This window comes from Sesamum indicum, linkage group LG1 (assembly GCF_000512975.1).
Source record: "Sesamum indicum cultivar Zhongzhi No. 13 linkage group LG1, S_indicum_v1.0, whole genome shotgun sequence".
Classification (NCBI taxonomy): Eukaryota; Viridiplantae; Streptophyta; class Magnoliopsida; order Lamiales; family Pedaliaceae; genus Sesamum; species Sesamum indicum.
Window position 1 is genome coordinate 15,617,713 of NC_026145.1, and position 20,905 is coordinate 15,638,617.

At 36.8% G+C, this 20,905-nt stretch overlaps 3 protein-coding genes across 7 annotated transcripts; 1 reads left to right on the forward strand and 2 right to left on the reverse strand.

Annotated features, from left to right (window-relative positions):
- On the reverse strand, positions 214-7,043 carry LOC105169159 (tRNA-dihydrouridine(20/20a) synthase). Of its 4 annotated transcripts, none has more exons than XM_011089489.2 (13): positions 6,866-7,043; positions 5,551-5,789; positions 5,335-5,461; positions 4,502-4,629; positions 4,355-4,424; positions 4,170-4,272; positions 3,176-3,293; positions 2,958-3,039; positions 1,938-1,999; positions 1,491-1,563; positions 1,330-1,410; positions 1,108-1,188; positions 214-577 (listed from the first exon to the last, which is right to left on the reverse strand). In XM_011089489.2, the coding sequence occupies exons 2-13, from the start codon at positions 5,751-5,753 to the stop codon at positions 413-415; spliced, it is 1,293 nt and encodes a 430-aa protein (XP_011087791.1). In that variant the 5' UTR covers positions 5,754-5,789; positions 6,866-7,043; the 3' UTR covers positions 214-412. The 4 variants fall into 4 exon arrangements, with proteins under 4 accessions (XP_011087791.1, XP_011087780.1, XP_011087799.1 ...); XM_011089478.2 differs by having other exon boundaries at positions 5,551-5,807; XM_011089497.2 differs by having other exon boundaries at positions 5,551-5,676; positions 6,866-7,042.
- Positions 7,669-10,299, forward strand: LOC105169173 (protein TAB2 homolog, chloroplastic). Its single transcript, XM_011089511.2, has 5 exons — positions 7,669-8,268; positions 8,435-8,504; positions 9,026-9,197; positions 9,550-9,693; positions 9,927-10,299. The coding sequence occupies exons 1-5, from the start codon at positions 7,760-7,762 to the stop codon at positions 10,184-10,186; spliced, it is 1,155 nt and encodes a 384-aa protein (XP_011087813.1). The 5' UTR covers positions 7,669-7,759; the 3' UTR covers positions 10,187-10,299.
- On the reverse strand, positions 10,636-20,338 carry LOC105169179. Of its 2 annotated transcripts, none has more exons than XM_011089524.2 (12): positions 20,084-20,338; positions 19,535-19,889; positions 17,991-18,168; positions 17,865-17,914; positions 17,191-17,283; positions 17,024-17,112; positions 16,371-16,449; positions 16,135-16,217; positions 14,492-14,570; positions 13,242-13,962; positions 11,699-12,359; positions 10,636-11,295 (listed from the first exon to the last, which is right to left on the reverse strand). In XM_011089524.2, the coding sequence occupies exons 1-12, from the start codon at positions 20,113-20,115 to the stop codon at positions 11,163-11,165; spliced, it is 2,553 nt and encodes an 850-aa protein (XP_011087826.1). In that variant the 5' UTR covers positions 20,116-20,338; the 3' UTR covers positions 10,636-11,162. The 2 variants fall into 2 exon arrangements, with proteins under 2 accessions (XP_011087826.1, XP_011087833.1); XM_011089531.2 differs by having other exon boundaries at positions 11,699-12,353; positions 20,084-20,337.

Genomic DNA, 20,905 nt, shown 5'->3' on the forward strand with positions numbered 1-20,905 from the left:
CCTATTATTTTCTATTTTCTCCCCTTCTATTTCTGAAATCCTTCCTAACATTCAGATTTATCCAAGTTCAGGTTCTGATTCTTCGCTCAGATAGATAGATAGATCCATGTCAAAAATGAAATCAACAATATTTGTCTCTCAGCCAACCTGAGTTTGTATCTGCCTTCAAGAATTCCATGAAACATTTCAAATGGCGGACCTCAAATCTATCGATTGAAAAAATAAATCAAAAATAGTTACTCAATGAAATTTCAGTAACGCTCAAAGATCCCATCCAATTACAATCCGTAAAACATATACTTTTACTAGGAAAATATACTAATAGTTCACTACAAATAATTGTGTATATTCTGCTTAATGGAGTCAACCTGCTCTTTCCTCTATATGTGTTGGAACAAAAATCTGTGTCAAACTATGCGTACAACAGTTCTTCCTCTCTTACTGTATGTGGAGGAGGTAGCAGCCTCTTGGCATCGGCAAATACATCTGTAAAACCTATCGGTGCTGCAGTAATAGGTGAATCCAACACTGAATCAGGAATTGCCACCAGGGTCTCCTCGAAGAAGGATTTGATCGTCTGCAAGTGCACAAGAACTACGTGTAAAGATTGCTGCAAAACAACAGCCAGACCAAAAAACTTCTGTATAGTTCATCCCCTATCCATTTTACCAATTTCCAAACAAGGGAGAACGAGGTGATATGGAAATATGAGAAGCCAAAAGGCCCAAAACCAAGGATGAAACACCAGAAATCAATGATGGAGGACAAGAAAATCCTTGTGCTTTTAGAACTCGTGCAGAATTTGGACTAGCCACCCAATTATTTTATCTAGTTTATTCGTTTAGAACCATCATGACTCGTCAAACCAATATTGAGGCCTAGACTTGGTGTAGTTTACAGAAGATGTACACTTGTATATTTGATTGTGCATAGTTTTAAAAATCAAACCAGCCAATAAGAATAGCCCAACAAACAAATGACATCAGTGAAGGTAAGATGGGCAGCTTAACACTAGGTAAGAAACTTCATTTATTGTTGACAAATCCTAAATAATACCATATTATTGAACTTAATAATTATAGTTCTCAGCAAAAGGTTATAACCTACCGTGCAGTGGAGGAAAGCAGCATCAGCTTTGCGCTTCCATAGACCATTTCCAGGCTCTGAATGGAAAAAACCAAGCAAAGGCTGCACGTAAAGTAAAAGATTGTGTTACTATCAGCAGCATCATGTATTGCAGCAAAGATTAACAACTGTTGTAATGCTTAATATGGTTCATCCTTAAATCAACAAAAACTTGAACAAAAAGTAACCAGACAGTATTTGTACTTTTATAACGTCGCGAACATTTGGTTTAGGCCCATATAGTCCCAAGACTGAATCACCATATTCCTGGTACTTTTCAAGGACCTACATAAAGAACGAGTTGGTGGAGTCAGGCAAAAAGTAATTTATACAAGACCCCGGTAACATCAAGGTCACCGACCAACCTGTCGCCGAGTTAGACTGCTCAGAGGTGCACCATATATTGCACTGTCAACATGTCCCAAAAGATTCCATGAACTGGAGAGAAGTTATTTTGGCTTTCAGCTAACATGTCAAAGCAAGTGAAGGCATATACACAGAAGTATTTTAAGTTCAGCCTATGACGAAAAGAAAGTGCCAATGGAGAAAAGCTTATAGGCAGGAATACTGGACCCAAGTCCCTGGGTTTGTTCTTTGAAGATGATCAGCAATTGTGATTCTGACCACCACTTAAAGATGTTACACACAAGTGAAAAAAGATCTGATATCATCATATAGAATCGCAGGCATCTTTTAAAGGTCAAACAAGGCAATTCAACCTAAGATAAAGAAAATGTAGCTCCATGGCTAGTAACACTTGGACATAAAAGAAAAACACATTAAAAAAAAAATAACTTGACTAGAATTTTTACTTATTGTAAGCTGCACGACCAACCATAACACCATGAGCTCCTTCTCTTATTGCTGCGTTCACCTAAAAGTTACAATATCAATAAACATGGATAACAATAGCATTGTTGAGTCAATAGCTTGTGAGAATAAAACATTATAAGAAAAAATGTGACAGTAATATGATACCTCCAAAAACAAAGCCTTAATCAACAAACACTTCATCACCAAGGTAATAATGACTTGTACACAAAAATATTGTAACTGATCTATCCCAAAAGAGATCTTAATTCCTACTGACACAAGACTCTTTTACTAAAAGCTCATAGTGTAGAGTCAACTACTTTTAAGGAAACTATAGTAATGCTTGTTGAAACCAATCTTCGACTCAGAGTCAAATAACCTTGTTTATTACATGCAGGAATAGAAAATTGATCTAGCCTACAAGAGTTAGGAAAGGAAAGGGGAAAACTAAGATGACAATAGGGACAAGAAAATTCAGAAGGCTTTACATGCACTCAGCATGAATATTGGAACAATTTTCAGGACAAACTCTTGCACATGATCAATGAGAACCTAAGGTGGTGTTTGGTTTCATTTTCATTACCATTTTTCCCATTTCCAAAATGGAAGATGTGTTTTGTATGGAAATAAAATGATGTCACATCAATGTACTTTTTATTTGAATATAAACCGATAGCTGTAATTCTTATAGATTTGGAGTTGTTAGTGGTGTCACATTGATGTATTATTAAATGCATATATTGTAATTTTATTAAGTATGAACGGGATATGCATGTTCATATTCAGTATGTGTATCTACACCTAACGTATTGGTAGAGGTGAAAAGATATTGAACAAGCGCGGAATTCAAAACTTCTTTTTAAATTTAAATAACATATCATAAAAACAAACACATTTTGTATCTACATAGGGATGAAAATGCAGAAAGCGAACAAAACTTGAAAAAGAAGAGAAAAAGGAACAGGAAGAAACAAAGCCTAAGCCTAATTCTGATGATGGGATACAAACTTGAAAATTACCTCATCAATGGTGTTTATGCCTCCATTAATGGTGAATCGTAAATCAGGAAAATCCCGCACAAGAGCATAGTAGTACTCATATCTGCAAAATTTGAGCTAAACTTAAACCTTCTGATAAAGAAGATAAGCAAAGCTACCAGACCATATATAATTGAAATGTCACAGAACTTGGGTACATCAAACAGAGAATTAGTAATATGCAACAAACTAGCGCCTACTTCAAGGGCGGAATTGATCTATTTTCTTTGGGGCTGATTCCATTAAGTAACGCCTTTCTGGAGTGTATTATGAAATGCTTTGTCGGTGATTGAGATGAGACCTTATAAATAAAATCACCTACAGGGAAATGAAAATGACCAATTAGTGAGGATAAAAACCCAAGAGAGCATCAAATACAGTGAAATGAGCAGTTATAATAGTTGATATGAGCAATCCGTTCACATACACTCAGAAAGAAGACACACAAGTGCAGCCTGAAGGAATCAACTTATGAAAGAAAGCAAAATTCACAAGATTTGTAATCATATGAATGATCATATGTACTCATAGATCCAATAACACAAGAACATGGCAAAACAATCCAACAACTACTCGAGCTCGTAAAGTAGGACATACAGCAAGGGAAGAAAGAAAAAAGTGACTCTATCTAAGGCATCAGCAATAGTTCCAAATACAACAGGCGACTTACTATCCATTTAAGGCAACTGTGAGTCCATCATAATAGCCACACAATATAAGCAGGCTGCTCGTTTCCAAATACAGACATTGCCAGCTTATTATTGGCATCGTTGTTGCTAAGATGAAATGCAAGACCAATGCATTACCAATGAAATAAACCAAGCATGGCTAGAACTCTTATTTTTTAAGTAGATAATAATACAACCCGAACTCTGTACTTATGCCCACAATGGGAATCCAACCAAAGACCAAAAATCAGGCATCACAGTGTAAGAAATAAATAAAGAGTTCACAACCAGAACATTTGAGGATATATGAAAAATTACCACGAAAACTCATTCAGAGACATAAAACAGAAGGTATAAGAAGGGTACAAACTTCATTAACTGGAAGTATATGAACAATTGACAAAACTAACTACTGAAGCAAACAAAGAAACTTGAAGAGAAGAACAAGTATTTTGAATGTCTGAGCAAGAATACTTCTCAGAAGAAAGCTATATACTCTCATCTAATAAAGTGTGGAAGAACTTACACAGCTCATTATATGAATCATGATCATCGACACCGATTCGACACTTCACAGTGACGGGAACATCAGTATTTGCTGAAATTACTGACATAGCATCGGCGACAAACTTCCCTTGTAAAAGACAATGTGGCTAAATCAGAGCTCATTCTGAACAATATCAAAAATGATTTAAGCACCACCGCTCACACCTTTGGATCAAGCATAAGGCGCACCCCAAAGCACCCTTTTCCAGCAACTTTTGGACTTGGACATCCACAGCTGTCCCACAAATATCTTGGTTAAGTAACTTAAAGGAAAACAAGTAGAGAAGAAAAAACCTAGTGTACAGAACAAACTTGAAATTTATCTCATCATAGCCATAAGAATTTGCAAGTTGAGTTGCTTTAGCAATGTTCTCCAAGTCACTTCCCCCAATCTGAAGCACTATAGGATGTTGCTCCGGACCAAATGCCAAGAATCTATCCTGGTAATTGTAGAGAAAATGAATGACATCAGATGCAACAATAAAACGATTGAACCTCTGATATCCCATACCCATTAAGCTAGATGCATAATTTCACAAGGTTAAAAGGATTAAGCTGCTCTTGGAAGAAATGTTCTTAGGAGAATGCAAACTAGTAAGAATATCAATGTGTAGTGAACAACTGAATGACATGAACACAATAAAGAGTATCAAATCTTAAAAACCTTAAACACCAATGTAGATATGTGCATGTGCACATACATAAAAGTACTCATGAGGAAAAAGCCAAAGAAGCATCAAAGAAAGGGACTATGTTGAAAGCATGCATGCAAAGGCACACAGTTCTCAATCAAATATGTACCATTTTGAAATCTTCTTGTGTTGACATTTTCTGGCTTCTCCAATTGGAAGAAAAAGTTTTTGGCCCGTCTTTCACATTGTTTGAACAATTTTACTACAATTTTGAACATACTAAAATCAGCCCCATCAAATGAGGTGTTATACTACAGTCAGGATTTACAAATAAGAGGCAATTTATCCATGCAACAAAATACAACATCCTTGTGAGGTCAATATATTGGAAAGACAAAGTGATGTCTATCTCTAAAAAACAACACAGATTTTGGAATCAACATCTCCTGCTTGCACCAGTGCATATCATTCTTTTCTGAAATTGAAAGAGAAGAAGGATGTGGAAATCATTACCAAGTTTCCCTTCTGATATACTATTGTTTCTGCAGCAATCATTTCTGTGTACAACCAAGCATGCTTTGAAATGAGGCGAGCCAAAGTTCGGAAGTGGTTGTCTGTGTAGTCCATCATTGGAGCTATACTGTATATGAAACACAGTAGTCATAGAGCCAATATAACCAATAAAAACCCTCTTGAAAACATACGCTGAAAGGTCGAGAGAATATCCACCTGAACCAAGGGGGTGGGTACCGGGTGGCAACCATTATGGACTCTTTATGAGACTTGCACTTGTGATGGTAGTGATGTAATTTCCTTGATTTGGTAGGATATCTATAAATGAAGTTTGAAGAAAATCTGCCATGGTTTTTCAGGATAACAGAACGAACAGGAGTTAAAGAAGCAAATAAAGTATGTCCAGCAGACTTCATCATCCCTCTAAATGGACCGTAGCCTGCTCTTTTATGTACCTATCCATCGGATAGAAACTGAAATCACACAAGAGGATGGGAATCTTGACTGAGTAGAGAGACTCAAAAAACCATTAAATAAAGTTTAACCACAGACCTATTTTGTACCGACAAACTGTTAAAAGAAACTGCCTTAACAACAGGAGATCAAGACTCAAATATATAATAATGATTAACTCATTGATTCAGACAGAGTTCGCCACTTAACTTTACAAATACAATTGAACGAAATTCGGGAAAACTGGAAAATGTCCATCTACATCACTGCCACGTAGATGCTTGCCTTTCACATGATTTGACATATACGAATTCATGCAGATTTTAAGTTGGCATGGGTATGCATGAGTTGTTTTATTTGTCACCAAATTCCAATTTTTGGAATATAAACTGTACAAAGTTATAAACTTTTAATCCCATTTCAGTGCCTGCTCAACATTTACACCAAGTTGAGGTCTCAAAGATACATGCTTATACCTCATCAAATCAAGAATTTCTACATTATGCCCTGCTCAATGCTCAAGACGTGCATTAAATCCCCAAAATTAAATTAATTCAATATACGAACCTTAGACAAATCTAGTACTCAATTTTGTCCAAACCACCTAGCTTCCCATTGTTCATAATAACTTCCGTGCAAATGAATTTGAAAACTCAAGTACCCATATGTATATACCACCTTCTCATATTCGACCACCAAACTTCCGAGGAAAATGAAAGTCCCACAAAACAAAAACCACCCAAGTCATCCAGTAAAGAACATTATTTTGCACATTGACATTTTCAAGAACACCCACATTGAATTTCCTCAAGACTAGTCAGTCCCTTCATTGGTTTACTTTCACTTTCCCTGTCGTGGACAAGAAACCCAAAACCCATGTGAATCCCTACGGTTTTTATAGTTAACAACAAATCAATGGTGATAACACAAAATCGTTAGCATTATTTCCATTTCGCCAAAACAAAAACAAGGGTGGGGCATTGAAGAAGAAACAGGAAAGATAATAAAACAGAAACCCATATAGATAGATAGATGGATAGAATGTACGGAGAGAGAGAGAGAGAGGAAAAGAAATTACAGGGAGAAAGAGAAGATCCTCCTGTCCTGTGTTTTGCCTGAACAACAGCGCGAGCGAAGTGGCTGCCCCACTTTCAACTTTCAAGCTTCCGCTGACCCTCAAAACGACGACGCACTTACAACTCTCCTTTCTGCCTTTACCCAAACGGAAATTGGAATTTGGAATCTCATCCACATAATTTTATCATCAACAAATACATGAACTCTTTTCAATTTTGAGGTATACTTATTTCAATGCAAACCATTTTTTTTTTTTACGACACCTAATTTCGCATGTGATTATTTTTTATATTTTAAAATATATTATAAATAAAAATAAAAATATATAAATCAATACGTTATATTAAAATAAAATATTAATTTAATGACACAATAAAAAAATAAGTACATTGGTATCACATACTGTCGTTGTAAATAAAAAATATTATTTCTTTTCATATTCGTATAAATGTATTGTATTTAAAGTTAATAATTTCTTTAAATTATATACTTAACATATCTTTTTTTTTTTCAAAAATTAAACATCAATTGAATTTAGAAGTTATTTATCATTAAATAATAATTTGTTGTCAACTTACTCTTCAGTCATTTTATTTTTTCAAAAGAAAAGGGAATTTTTGGAGCTATTAAAATATTTTTTTTAACTACTTTATTTTATTTTATTTATATTAAACTCTTCATTTTATTTTATTTTATTTATATTAAACTCTTCATTTTATTTTATTTTATTTATATTAAACTCTTCATTTTATTTTATTTTATTTATATTAAACTCTTCATTTTATTTTATAGCAACATGTGGTGGATAACTAATTTAACAGATGTTCAAAATTCCGCCCTCAGAACTGCGCTTCTCTTATCACTTCGTCATACACAAGAAGAATTCATTCCTCCAATGGCTGCTCTCAGGCTCAGCTTCAACTCCACAAGAATCAAACATCCCATCACCAACTCCAACTTCACTTCTCCTACCAAAATTCCATTTTCTGATTTCTCCACACCCCACAAAAACTTGAGGAATCTCCATTTTCGACCACCTCGTTCTGTCTCTGAAAGTTCGGTTTCTTCCACCCCTTTACCGACTGAAACTGGACAAACTAAAATTCCTGATGATGATGAAGAATCTGATGCTGATGATGACCCCACCGCCGAATTGTGCTATCTCGACCCGGAAACTGATCCTGAGAGCCTCACGGAGTGGGAGGTGGATTTCTGCTCTAGGCCGATTCTTGATATCAGGGGGAAGAAGATTTGGGAGCTTGTGGTTTGCGATAATTCTCTTTCGCTTCAGTATACCAAGTATTTCCCTAACAATGTGATTAACAGTGTCACTCTTAAGAATGCTATTGTTTCCATTTGTGATGAACTAGGCGTGCCTTTACCAGAGAAAATTCGATTTTTCAGGTGGGTATTTTGCTGTTTTTTTTTCCTTGTGTGTTCTTTCATTAGTATATTTTCTTTGGATTTGATCATGTATTTTTTGTGTTTCTTTAGTTTCTTGGATTGATAATTTAATATATTGGTGAAGGTGATTGTTGTTTCATTTTGGTTGATCATGATGTATTTGTAGGTCGCAAATGCAGACAATTATAACAAGGGCTTGTAATGAGCTTGGTGTAAAGCCTATTCCAAGTAAACGGGTGCGTTTCTAGATACTTATCGTTGTTGCTATCCAACCTTGCGGTGATTAAGGTGTTGGATCCTCTGCAAGTTTCCATTCTCATTCAGTCAGTTAATTTAAGCTACTAATAGCAGAAGTTAGATGATCAGGGGTTTAAAGCCTGTGGTGCTGCAATGCCAACATTTTAAATAGAAGGAGATGAGAATTTGATTGCCAGGTTTTACATTTCTTTTCTTTTCTTGGTAAAATCTGGGCTGCATCCCATCAGTTAATATTGTGGATGAACAACGTGGAAACACATTATTTGGATCTTGTGCTTCGAGAGTTAGCATTGAAGCCTCAGAAAACTATAAGTGGTGGAAAAGCTATTCAATTGAATTTGGATATTTATAATTTTCAAATGAATACTTCAGTTCCTTGATAATGTACTTTATGTGAATCAATGTAATTGCCTGAAGAAAAGTTCTGTTGCCACCTGTTTTCAATCCCAGGCTCATACCATATCCATATCTAACAGTTCTTTTTTTCCCACTCTTTCAGTGTTTATCACTACTTCTGTGGCTGGAAGAACGCTATGAAACTGTGTACACACGACATCCTGGTTTCCAGAAAGGGTCAAAGCCACTTCTTTCACTTGACAATCCTTTCCCAATCGAACTTCCTGAGAATCTTTATGGAGAAAAATGGGCTTTTGTGCAGTTACCATTTTCAGGTACAGACATATGCACTTCAACTTGCAACTTACAAGATGTACTTCTCTTCTGTCAAAACATAGAGATTATGATGCTTCATTTGTGGTCTGTCAGTAAACTCGTGGTAGAGAGCTTGTCGACACTATATTAAGACTGAAATTCTAGGTTCTTGTGTTAAAGCTTGATCGATTATGATTCAGCGTTTAGGAAGTTTCTCTTTATTTTATCTTCCAACTTCCACCAACTGTTTGTTGGACTATTGAAACCTCAACATCATGTTTTAACATCATAAGTTAGTTACATTTATGTTCCTCTTCCGCTTGGAGGAAATGCATTTCGTTACCATAGCATAATCTTGTGTTCTCTTCTCAGCTGTTCAAGAGGAGGTGTCATCCTTGCGGACTAGATTTTCTTTTGGTGCAAGTCTAGATTTGGATCTTCTAGGAATTGAAGTTGGTGACAAGACATTAATTCCTGGACTTGCAGTTGCATCTTCACGAGCCAAACCATTAGCAGGTACATACTTCATGAAGAGGAAAATTCTTATAAATATGTCTCTTGACTCTCCATGATCCCATCAGATACATGATTTTGGCATGCCAGAAGCTTTAAAACAATGTTCTCCTTAAGTAGAGATTTTTTCGCAAATCACTAAGTATATGCAATAGTTTTTTCTACATTTTATTCACCCTTATTTTCTGCACAAATTTCACGAAGCATCATAATGAACTTTTCATGCATTAGTGCAGCATGGATGAATGGTCTAGAAGTCTGTTCGATTGAAGCTGATACAAGCCGGGCTTGTGTGGTTTTATCCGTTGGGATCTCAACACGCTATATTTATGCAACATACAAGAAAACACCAGTGACTACTAAAGAAGCTGAAGCCTGGGAAGCAGCAAAAAAGGCATGCGGAGGCTTACACTTTCTTGCTATTCAAGACGAGTTGGACTCAGATGACTGTAATGGATTCTGGCTCTTACTAGACTTGCCACCTCCACCTGTATGAAAGTACCATTTTCTTTGTACACTTTAATACTGAGCAGGATTGCATACTAGTGAATAGGTGGTTGAACTTGTCCGACTGGAATGTCAAATTCTTGCTTTCCCTTTTGTTTCTTATTCTTTCATCCTGTTTACTCTTGAATACTATCGGTCAGCAGAGAGCATGAAAAGGAAAATTACCAGCAAAATGCAGACAGAACGAGTATTTGAGATTTCTCTATCAACATTAAATAGAAAAGGATTTTTGTGTATGGTATAGATAAAGAAATTACCGGACATATGCACTGGTCTTTCAGTGTTTGGGGAAATTTCTAAGCGAAGCCAGAGAATTGGAAGAAAAGCTACTCCAAATTTTATGAAAATGGAGATTTACTTATAAATGAGTGCTTCAAATACAATTGGAAGAACAAAATTAAGAACATTCCCAAGTTGAGTAGGAAATCCTGGGAGCACTTTGATTCGAAATTTGTAAGCACACTGCTTATTTGCAGTTATCATCTGCAGCTCGTGAGATAAAAAAGTATATTTCACTTTTAATCGAGTATCGTTTGAGACTTATACTTATCCCTTCACTAGGCGACATTCTTAGATACATGAACTCTGTGACAGGCTAAGTACCAAAATGGCTGCACATTGGACTTCAAAATTCACCTAGGAAACTGTAACACTAAATTGGAAAAAGCTTAAAAACATGAACTAAACTGCATTGGTGCAAGAGATGTTGACCGCATGGTGGCAAAATGAAATCAAACACAGCCTAGTATTTGAACATAATCTGGTCGAGCAGCAATTGGCAGCACTATGGTGAGAGATGGACTAGCTTGATCGAGCAAGCAAATACGGACTCTTTTTTGAGGCTTCACAGACCATAAGATGCAAGTCTTTCAGAGATTCAGCCAATAACAGAATCAGAAAATCCCTTTTTTATCACCGATCTTTCAATGCTTGCACAAGAAATTGGCATCTACCGGAAATCAAAATCAATGCTTTTGCTTCTGAGAAACAAAACGGATTCCTTGCTTCCCAAGTCCAAAATTCTTCGTATTTCCATCATCAAGAGCAATGCAGACCATCGATGTTCCCTCCAAGACTTCAATTATTGTTCCCCTATGCCTGGGGGAAAAGAAAAGAGGAACACAATCAACATCCAACCAGCAAAGTATATCTCCAAGAACAGAATTTTTGGTGAAAAAATTGAAAATGACAAAAGGTGGGATCATCCAAAATTCATTGGCAAATGAAAGAAGCTGGAACGTTGATGCCATCCTTGGGGGCAAGGAATTCAGGCCTTCGAATGGGATATCACCAAAATCACTTCATATTGAAACAAATTAGTCCGAATTTGATTTTGATGGCCTCAAACCCTATGCTTCCAAACACAATAAAAAAGAATAAACTCCTAGCAGCAATGAGATTTTCACCTTAACCCTTCAAATCTGAGGTAGCCTGAAAGCTTTTTATCTCACTGTTTCTCATATCTTCTTAACAATTTCTGATAGAAGAAAAGGAAACTTACCAGGTATTGTTGGATGGCTGATGAATTTCCACTCTCTTCCCAGCAGCATCTTTTCCCAATTTCTGCAGTATCCAATTGGCATCTGTGAACTCCTTCATTGTGTTGTCGTCATGCCAATTGGATGTGTCTCCATCACCGAGTGCTGGTCTCCTTCGTTTTGACCTTTGACCCCTGGTATAAGTTATATCCTCCTTCGCACAAAGAGGCAAGGGATTTTGATTTCCATTATTTGAATCACTCAGAACATTTTGATTTCCGTTATTTGAGCTCTTAGGAATTTTGAACTTTAAAAAAGGCTTGCGATCCTTTAAAGACGCAGGTGACATGGAAGGCAAGCTACTATTGTCATCAATCATGTCACCAGAAACTGTAGGCCTATCTCCTCCATACTTCATTGAAGAATATTTGTTCCTCGTGTTAACTGGGACTTCCAATCCACTCCTAGCAGATGCACTGTCGCCAGTACCTCTTGTTCCTAATAAACAATGTGTATTCTGTGGAGAAACAGATTCAAATGCATCATAAGATTCTCCGCCAGTAAGTTCTGAGTTAAAGTTGGAAACTTCTGAGCTAACATTCTTGAGGTTTATCAAATAGCCCTCCTTTCCTCGTAACTTGAAACTTTTCACTTGATCAGCATGATCTATTTTATGACCTGCAACTTAGAATACAAAAACACGCTCAACCAGGAAACACAAAGACACTATTGACAAGATGCAATGGTAATCCCCAAGTTTAGTTGCAGTGTGAGTCATTCCAATGTACACATGATGTTTCAGTTGACTTGTATCCTCAGTTCCTACTGAAAATTGTTTAGAACATGGTTTATTACCTAGTCATTGGGTTCAGAATAAAATATAACCAGCACAGTCTGGGATTTAACCTAGGCATGCGTGAAGCATAATGATTGTTTTTTTTTAAAAAAAAAAGATCTAAGTTACTTGCAAGTTTAATGATTTCGCTTTCATCTCTGCAATTATTTTCACTCTAACATGCTACTACCATCTCTCTTGAGTTTGGGAACCATGTAATCTGAAGTTTCATTAAACTAACCATAGTCAAGCCAATTCATCAAAGGTTATGTTTCTGTAAATAATACATTATATCCAACAGATAACGTAAAGGAAGTACATCAACCAATTTGAAACTAATCGAGGGCAAAAATTAAAATTTTCGAGGATTTAAAACTCTCAGAACTTTGACCATAAAGATTAAATTCCGTTTACAATTTTGCTTAACTAGATAGTTTGGAGCAGAAACAGATTTTTAAGATGGAGTACAGCCCACAAGCATGTATCCTTACATATCACTACCTAGTGAGAATCAAGTACCAAACAGTACAATTACCAAAAAAGAAGAAGTACCAAACAGTATACAGCTAATGATCACTACTATTTTGTATTGCTACTGCACCTTTTCAGTCCGACTTAATAACAAATTCAAACCACTCATGTTTTAAGTAACGTCAAAGAAAGTATATATTCACCCAAAGTTTAACAGCTAGAACAAGAACAAATACATCCACATATCACAGAGGACATACCATTTGACGAGGTGAAATTGGGGGCCTGTTTAGAGCTTGAAGCTTCAGATCTTGGAGGACTACTCATACTTCTAATTCGCCCACCCAAATGTATGACAAGCTTTGGACCCTGTACATTCTTCAGACTATTGGTTCCACTGTCCTCCCCATTCATCAAATTATAAGGTTTGTTACTCTTTATTTTGATAGTCCTGGATGTCTTAGCTCCACCAGCTGTTACAACCTCGTCAACATACTTGAGTTTAGGGAGTCCAGCCTCATTAACTGAACATATGCCTTCATTTAAGATTGCAGCAACAGGAGAGGAAGTAGCAGGTTCACCAGAAAATTGAATTTCTTCATCCTTGTTCTCACCTCTATTGTACCCAAAGAATGGACCATCGGCATGTCCTCCAACACCTTGGTATGTGCCAGATCTACTGATAGAAGGTGTTTCATTTCCATTTTTCTTGGCATACTTCTTTGAGGATTTTTTTCCATGTTCTTTGCTCTTTCTTGGTGATTTATCCTCCAATCCTTTAAGAGACAACTTCAAAGAGCGGCTGTATTCATTCTTTAACAACATAGGACCGCTCTCTTCATCATCTGAAAAAGGTGAAATGTCAAAGATTTCTTCCTGTGCTGGCAACCCGGCAGCTGCCCTCAAGCTGGCTATTAAAACCCTATCAGCTTCATCTCTCCGTTTCCAAAGCTCCTGCACAGCCTCCTCAAGATTCCTAACCTGGTACCAGGAGAGAGATTGAAGGAAAAACTGAAACATAGACAAAGAGAAGATGCATGCATGGAGCAACATATGCCGGGAAAGATTGTAACTCTTCTCGAGTAATTGAAAATATAGTTGGAGCTCCATTTTTGGTAGAATGAGATCTTAAATAGGTGGTTTTTGTACTGGTCCAAACAGCAAAAAGACTAAGATACTACTCTCAGCTGCTTTCCAATGACTTGGTGTATCTGTATACAAAGGAACCCACATCTGTTTAGGGGATATTACTCGAGCAATAGTTGCATTCGGTAGAAAATTTACATATCACACCTCTCTTTCACGCACGGCATTCGAATTGTTTCACAAAGAGATTGCAAGCAACTTATATGTTAACTTATTCACGTGATTTTGATGGCTTCTTGTCCTCTTCCTTGTAAATCAACTTTCTTTCTTAATTCTTTTTTAAATATACCTATATATGTGAATACAAAAATGTATATAACATGCATGGAATGCATTCCTAGACCAATTGTACAAGAAAGCGCACCTGGCAGCATTCCCCACGGCATGCAGGACAAACATATTGGAGATCTCCATCAACTTGAAATTGCATGTATTTTGCATCGCTGGATAATTGTCACAAATATAATTAGAAAAGAGTCAAAATCTAGCGAAGAACTACCGGCTTCATGTTAAGGTCAGGTATGGTCGAGTTTCTGGTGAAAAACACAAAATGATGTACAAATTAGACAAAAAAATCTCAAGAACAAAAGACCAAGCTTAATAATGTCATACAAGTTCTCATCTATTATTGGCAGTGTGAGTTAATAGTACAAACTTGTACAGGTCAAAGCCGAGGGATTGTGTGGTAACTTGTGTGAAATACAGTGGGTCAAGAGAAACGAAAGTAATAAGTTGTCACTTCTTAAACCTGCAACTCCAGTCAGAGATACAAGCCAGCAGTCGGCTTACAATGGGACAAGAGCATCAAACAGAGATAGAGATGACAGAGACAGTAGGATAAATTGAACAAGGTCATGTCTGTGTTTGGTAAGGTACATATCTGGGGAGTGGGGACAAGCATTGCTTTGCAAAGATGCTCCTAGCTTGGTGTGCGAAAAAATTGACACTATTCCTGATTTACTTTCTTCCAATATGTTCTAGGATTGAATGTAACGAGCCTTCTCTCTCCCTACCAATTTTTAATCTCCTTTTATTTCCGGGGCCTACTCTCTTCCCACCAATTTTTAATCTCCTTTTATTTCCGGGGCCTACTTCTCTTTTTAGATACAGTCCTTGTTGCTCCACCAAGCAAAGAATGTACTCATATCAGTTCAGAAATCAGTTGGCCAAAGTATGGCGGTAAGAAACCTATTTTCATAAATCTTGCTCCCCTTTTCCAAATTGGAAGTTCCTATTTCCTTTCTGGGATGTCCAAAATTAGTATCTCACTTCACAATCAGAAAAAGTTCTTCCAAAAGTACCCTCTTTCATAAAGTAATAATGTGAAGCTACTCTCCCAGCAGTACTTTTACGCATAAAACTGCAAAACTACCTCAAACGGTAACTTTTTCAAGTCTCATGTAAAACTTCAGAAAGGCATATTGAACGGGATGAGTAAGTATTGTTCCTTCCTGTATTAGCTGGATTACATCCAATCTTATTCTTTAATATTCGAACAGTTGCAGTTGCCAGAAACAAAGGAAATGAAAGTGGCCCCGCCCCACCCCAAGAGGAGGTAAGCACGAAAAGTCTCTCAATCTGCTTGCTTAAAATCCAATGTGCTCGTTTCAACAGTATTTCTAAGATGAAGAAATAACAAGAAGTAGCATTTTACTTCCAACTTCTAAGCAAGACAAATCAACTTTTAACTGTTTAAATTAAAAATCATCATAGACTACATGTCACTAAATAATTCTCAATAGAACAACCCATAATATAAATCTGACGCTAACTTAACAAGGTAAGCAAAGCACATCCAGACACATTAATGCTGAATTAGAGTGCCCCGAGATAGAGTAAAACTTTTTTGAAGTTATCATTTCCTTTTCTCGAGTATTGTTCTTTAGAATATAAATACACCAAACTAAAAGGTTTTACCTGGTCCCATAACAGAAAAGGACAGTACAATTATAAGAACATGACACAACCTCTATACAAAAAAGTCAGGAACACGAACTAGAGAAAAACCTGATTCCATCACAGGGACAGTGCACCCAGTGTTCGCAGATATCACAGCAAACCATAGGAGTTGACTCAGAATCTCTATAGACCTGCAGTTTTAAATTTGAAATTAATAAGTAATCCACTGGAGCAGCTTCAGCAAGCTGGTATTTCACTCATTCATGTCATGCATGGGATAACTTCTTGCAAAGGCAAACTAAGACACAAATAAATAAACTAACAAGTCAGGCACTAAACTTTACCTTCAAACAAACAGGGCAGTAATTTCCCTTAACAAACAATCTTCCACAAGCATCACAACATGTATACCCCAAAAACCACCTGCAGCATTTCAGATTAAAGTCAATGAGAAATGGAACGCTTTCCACTTGCATCATTCTATTTCTTTTTCTTTTCTGTTTTCTTTTCTTTTTGCGTGGGGGGTGGGAGGTGTATTTTCTCACATCAAAAGTTAAACAAGTACAATTAACCTCCTTGCCACCATTATTACCAATCTAATAAATGCTGAAGGTAACAATTTATTCATCAATCAAATTTCTGAAAGAAAACATCTTCAGTTTCTTTATTAAGTAGGTATATCCACATTACATGAAACTACAATAGACATGTATAAAATCATCAAACCAACTCAGGATAATGTTAGTAGAAGCAGGTTATTCGTGAAAAACTCCAATTTGACAATCCACAAGGGATGGGATGCTACATCCAAATCCCCTAACATGCATAGAAGCACACAATAAATTGCAAACAGAAGTTCAGGGACAATAAGGGAGTTGAGATCCGTGTTATAAAGGTACCGTCTATAATCCGACAGCAAAGAGTTTCCAGAACCACCCAAAAATTACAAGACATGTAAGACAAAGCATAAGCAGAAATTATTGCTGAAAACCCATACCTTACACTTAGGCCATTTCCAGGGACAGAAGAGCCACAGCTGTGACACTTTGTATGTTTCGGACATAAATAAGGCCCATGGCCAACATTCTACATATTTTACAAGTGAAAGATGTGAGTTAACTGATTGTCAGGCACAATCACAAGAATAAGAAACCCACAGTGCACCTTATGAGGAGGTTGCTGACAGTAACAGTGGTATGCGCCATCACACCTTTTACAGAACATAAACTTATTTGGATCTCCAGTTTTTTGACAGACCTAAAGTAACCACAGTGCAAAGACACATCAGGCGAGGATAGGAAGCAGCATCATTTCATCAACCTCAAAAAATAATCAAAGGCTACATGGGTACACCAACCAGCTATTCTATCAAATAAATACCAACAACAAAGTGTCCCCTCAGATATGCCACTACTAGCCAAACCATTCCAGGACAAAATTTAAGATAATAACTTTAGTAATTGGGCTGCATATACTTCTCCTTTTTTCCTGCACATGGGAGCATGTATTTGCCTCTTCATGTATGCCTCATGCTTAATTATCTCCCACTTAACTTCTAAGATCACAATCTTTGAACATCAGTGTATCCCATTACTCAATTATGGCACAATGACACTTCCTTTGAACAAGTTACTTGAAATGTTGGGCAAGACAATAACTTCTCAAATAATATTATCATCTCCAACCAACAATTTGTAACTATACTCATTTTCTGCAGACTTCATTCAGATTAATAATAAAATAGAATGTTGCCCCAATTTCATACAGAATAAGATGTCAGAGATCACGATCTTACAGAAAGAATAACTTCACTATATTGAATAAGATATCTATATTACCTCACATATTCGGCAAAAGGGGCAAGTCCAAGAACTCCAATGAAAAAGATCTGTTATGAAGATTTCATTAGAAAAGGTACAAGCATTTAATCAGTAACTTGTTGCAGCCGCAAAACCCAAAAGTACCTCTATTTTGGGACCAAGCTTTGAGACAGCTCCCGTGATACTTCTTGCCACAACTATTGCAAGATAGCATCTTCCTTGCCCTTTCACTTCCTTCATTGTCCCCAGAATAGCACAGCCTGCACATTACTTTGGCATTAGACTGGCCTTGCTCTTCTCCAGCAGCATCTTTCCCAGAAGCCTGCTTGATAACTAAATTGATAAGTACCTCAAAGCAATTAATAGCTGAATAATTGAAGCTCGTGTGTCTTTCCATGGTATCATCATACACATGCATGACAAAAATTCAAAAATCATTGATTTAGATAAAGAAAATTTTAAGATAGTAAAGCTAAGCATCATCATCCATTACGCGGGTTCCAACACAAGAACATGTATACATGCTCACAGACATTGGTACATACTAAATTATATATATACCAAATACTAATGAATGCCATGAGCTGGTCTTATTAAAAAGGATGCATGGGGCATACAGAAAAGAAATGCACATCATCCATTATAGTCATTCTCAATGTCGCATTGAGTACAGTACAGACGTTAAATTGACTCCATCTCTGGCAGGCAAGGGAGTGATTTGAGCCAAATCTATCTAAATGTTTAAGTAATCAATTACCATAGTATTAAAAGCAATCATACAACAGCAACAATACCCATCATGTGTCATCTCCGGCACTGTTATACCTTCTAAAATGCTCATCCAATGTACATAAAATCAGTAAATGCATCACGAAGTCCTCTAACACTTCTTCCTCAACTAACATAAAAGTCTTAAATTTGGCCAGCCAGCTGAAATTTACTGAAGTAGAATATATGGGCATACACATGAATAAGAAAGTCCGTTTTGCATCCCACTCTTGGGGGAAGGAATCTCATGCCGACAGCTTCTAAGGAACAACATAATATTCAAGCAGAGGCTGTGTCAACAATAATGCGATAACTACCAATAACTAGTGTTCCCATCCTGTAAAGAAGTCATTTACAAAAGAGTTCTTACATCGAGGATAACTTATCCATTTGAAGACAAAACCAATGGCTGAACAAATAACTGAGAACATACTAAAAATCGGCATAGGGAATCCTATTCCGACAATGCAACAGAAAATTCTCCACGCAACCACTTTAATGCTTCCGCTAAGACCAGATTTTTGTATGAATCTGAACAACATTTAGCCAAAACTCTTCATGTGCTACTTGAGGTGGATGGCCTCAAATGCAATATGTGATCCACTCAAGGTGATGTGGCCTCAAATCCTTGTGTTGAACAAGTTCAAGTCAACCATAAAACGCATAAAGAGAAAATGAGGCATAGGGCAGCTATTGCTGACCAAACAGTTCAAACTAACAGGATACATAGGATAAACCTGGCACTCCATTAACTCCCGCTCATAAACACAATGAGATAAAATCACCTTGCAGAACAAACCGAGTAAACTCAAGCATTTGAAATATTTGAACCTTCACACCCTACTAATTCCAACAAAATTTAAGCAGAAAACACAGAATGTCAACCACGATGAGCAATAGCAGCTCACAAGAGTCCTTACCACTAGATCACCAGACTCAAACTTCCTCGCGTAATCCTCGGCCAGCATTGATGCAGCAGCAGCTTGTTTCTGCAGCGCCGCCCTCTTCACCTGGGCTGAAGCTGCAGAAACAGCCGCCTCCTCACCTCCAAACCCCACAGCAGAAACCGCCGAAAATTGAGGAGGCGGCGGCGCATTGCCAATAACAACCACCTTCGGCACCTTAACCTGAACCGTGGCATTCTCCCTGGTCTTGATCAACCACGGATCACTCAAGAACTGTTCAACCCCAGCAACCTCCTGCAAGAAATCGCTCTTCCCCTTCTCGCTCCCCAATCTCCGGGGAAAACCCAGAGCGCAAAAACATATCCTCCGACTGCAAACAGACAAAAAGCATAAAAGATTCGCTTAAAACTCAAAAACCACATCAAAACACACGCTCGACTGCCCCAAAAAGTGAGAAAACAAGAGTGACAGAAATAGATACAAAAGTGGGCTGTATCCATCTATAGCTAAATACAAATAAATCAAATAATGGGCTAAAAAAGTGATGAGATTAGAGAAGGGTACCAGGTAATTGGGCAAGCAACATGAAAGGCCATAATAACATGACGAAAATAAGAGGGAAATTTTTGGGTGGCGTTATTCGTGTTTGGGAGGAAAAAAAAATTAAAACTTTATATTCTTTTTGGGTCTGATGGAAAAGTTAATTGGAAATTGGGAAAAGAAATTCCGATGTGAGAGGGAATAGGATTAGAGTCCGGAAGGAGAGAGGCAAGAGACCCGGAGATTTGGGGATCTAGGCTGGGGAAGGTTTGTATTTTTCAGGTTTACAGGGGCTAGATGAATTTTCAAGTTTCCTCCTCTGGATTTTAGAGAATTGTAAATCTCACCCCCAAGACAAATATTGTGGTAGTGATGTTTTTTAATTTGGTCCTCTCACTTTGAATTAAATACATTTAACTCATCTCCATGGGATATATATAAATACGAGCTGGGAGATAAATAAATAAAGAGTTATTTAAGTCCAATTGCTTAATAACTATTAAAATTTTAATTTTAATGAAGGGGTTAAGAGTTATTTTAGTTTTTTTTTTTTTTTTGAGAAAAGTATAATCTTTTACATTTTAAAAAAATATTCAAGTATAATTAACCCTAAAAAATAATACCTTATTTCAATTAATAAAACTCTCTTTTATGTATAGTACGGAAGATTCTTTCGTGTACAAATTTTAGTAGGTGCAAAAATTAAAGTACATCAATACAATCATTACATATTTTAACGTAACTTCATCATAAACGGAGAAACATAAAATATTAAAAAGTCACGTAATTTCAATATTAAAGTACATAAACACTGATAAATTACGAGCTACACACTTTATTTTATTT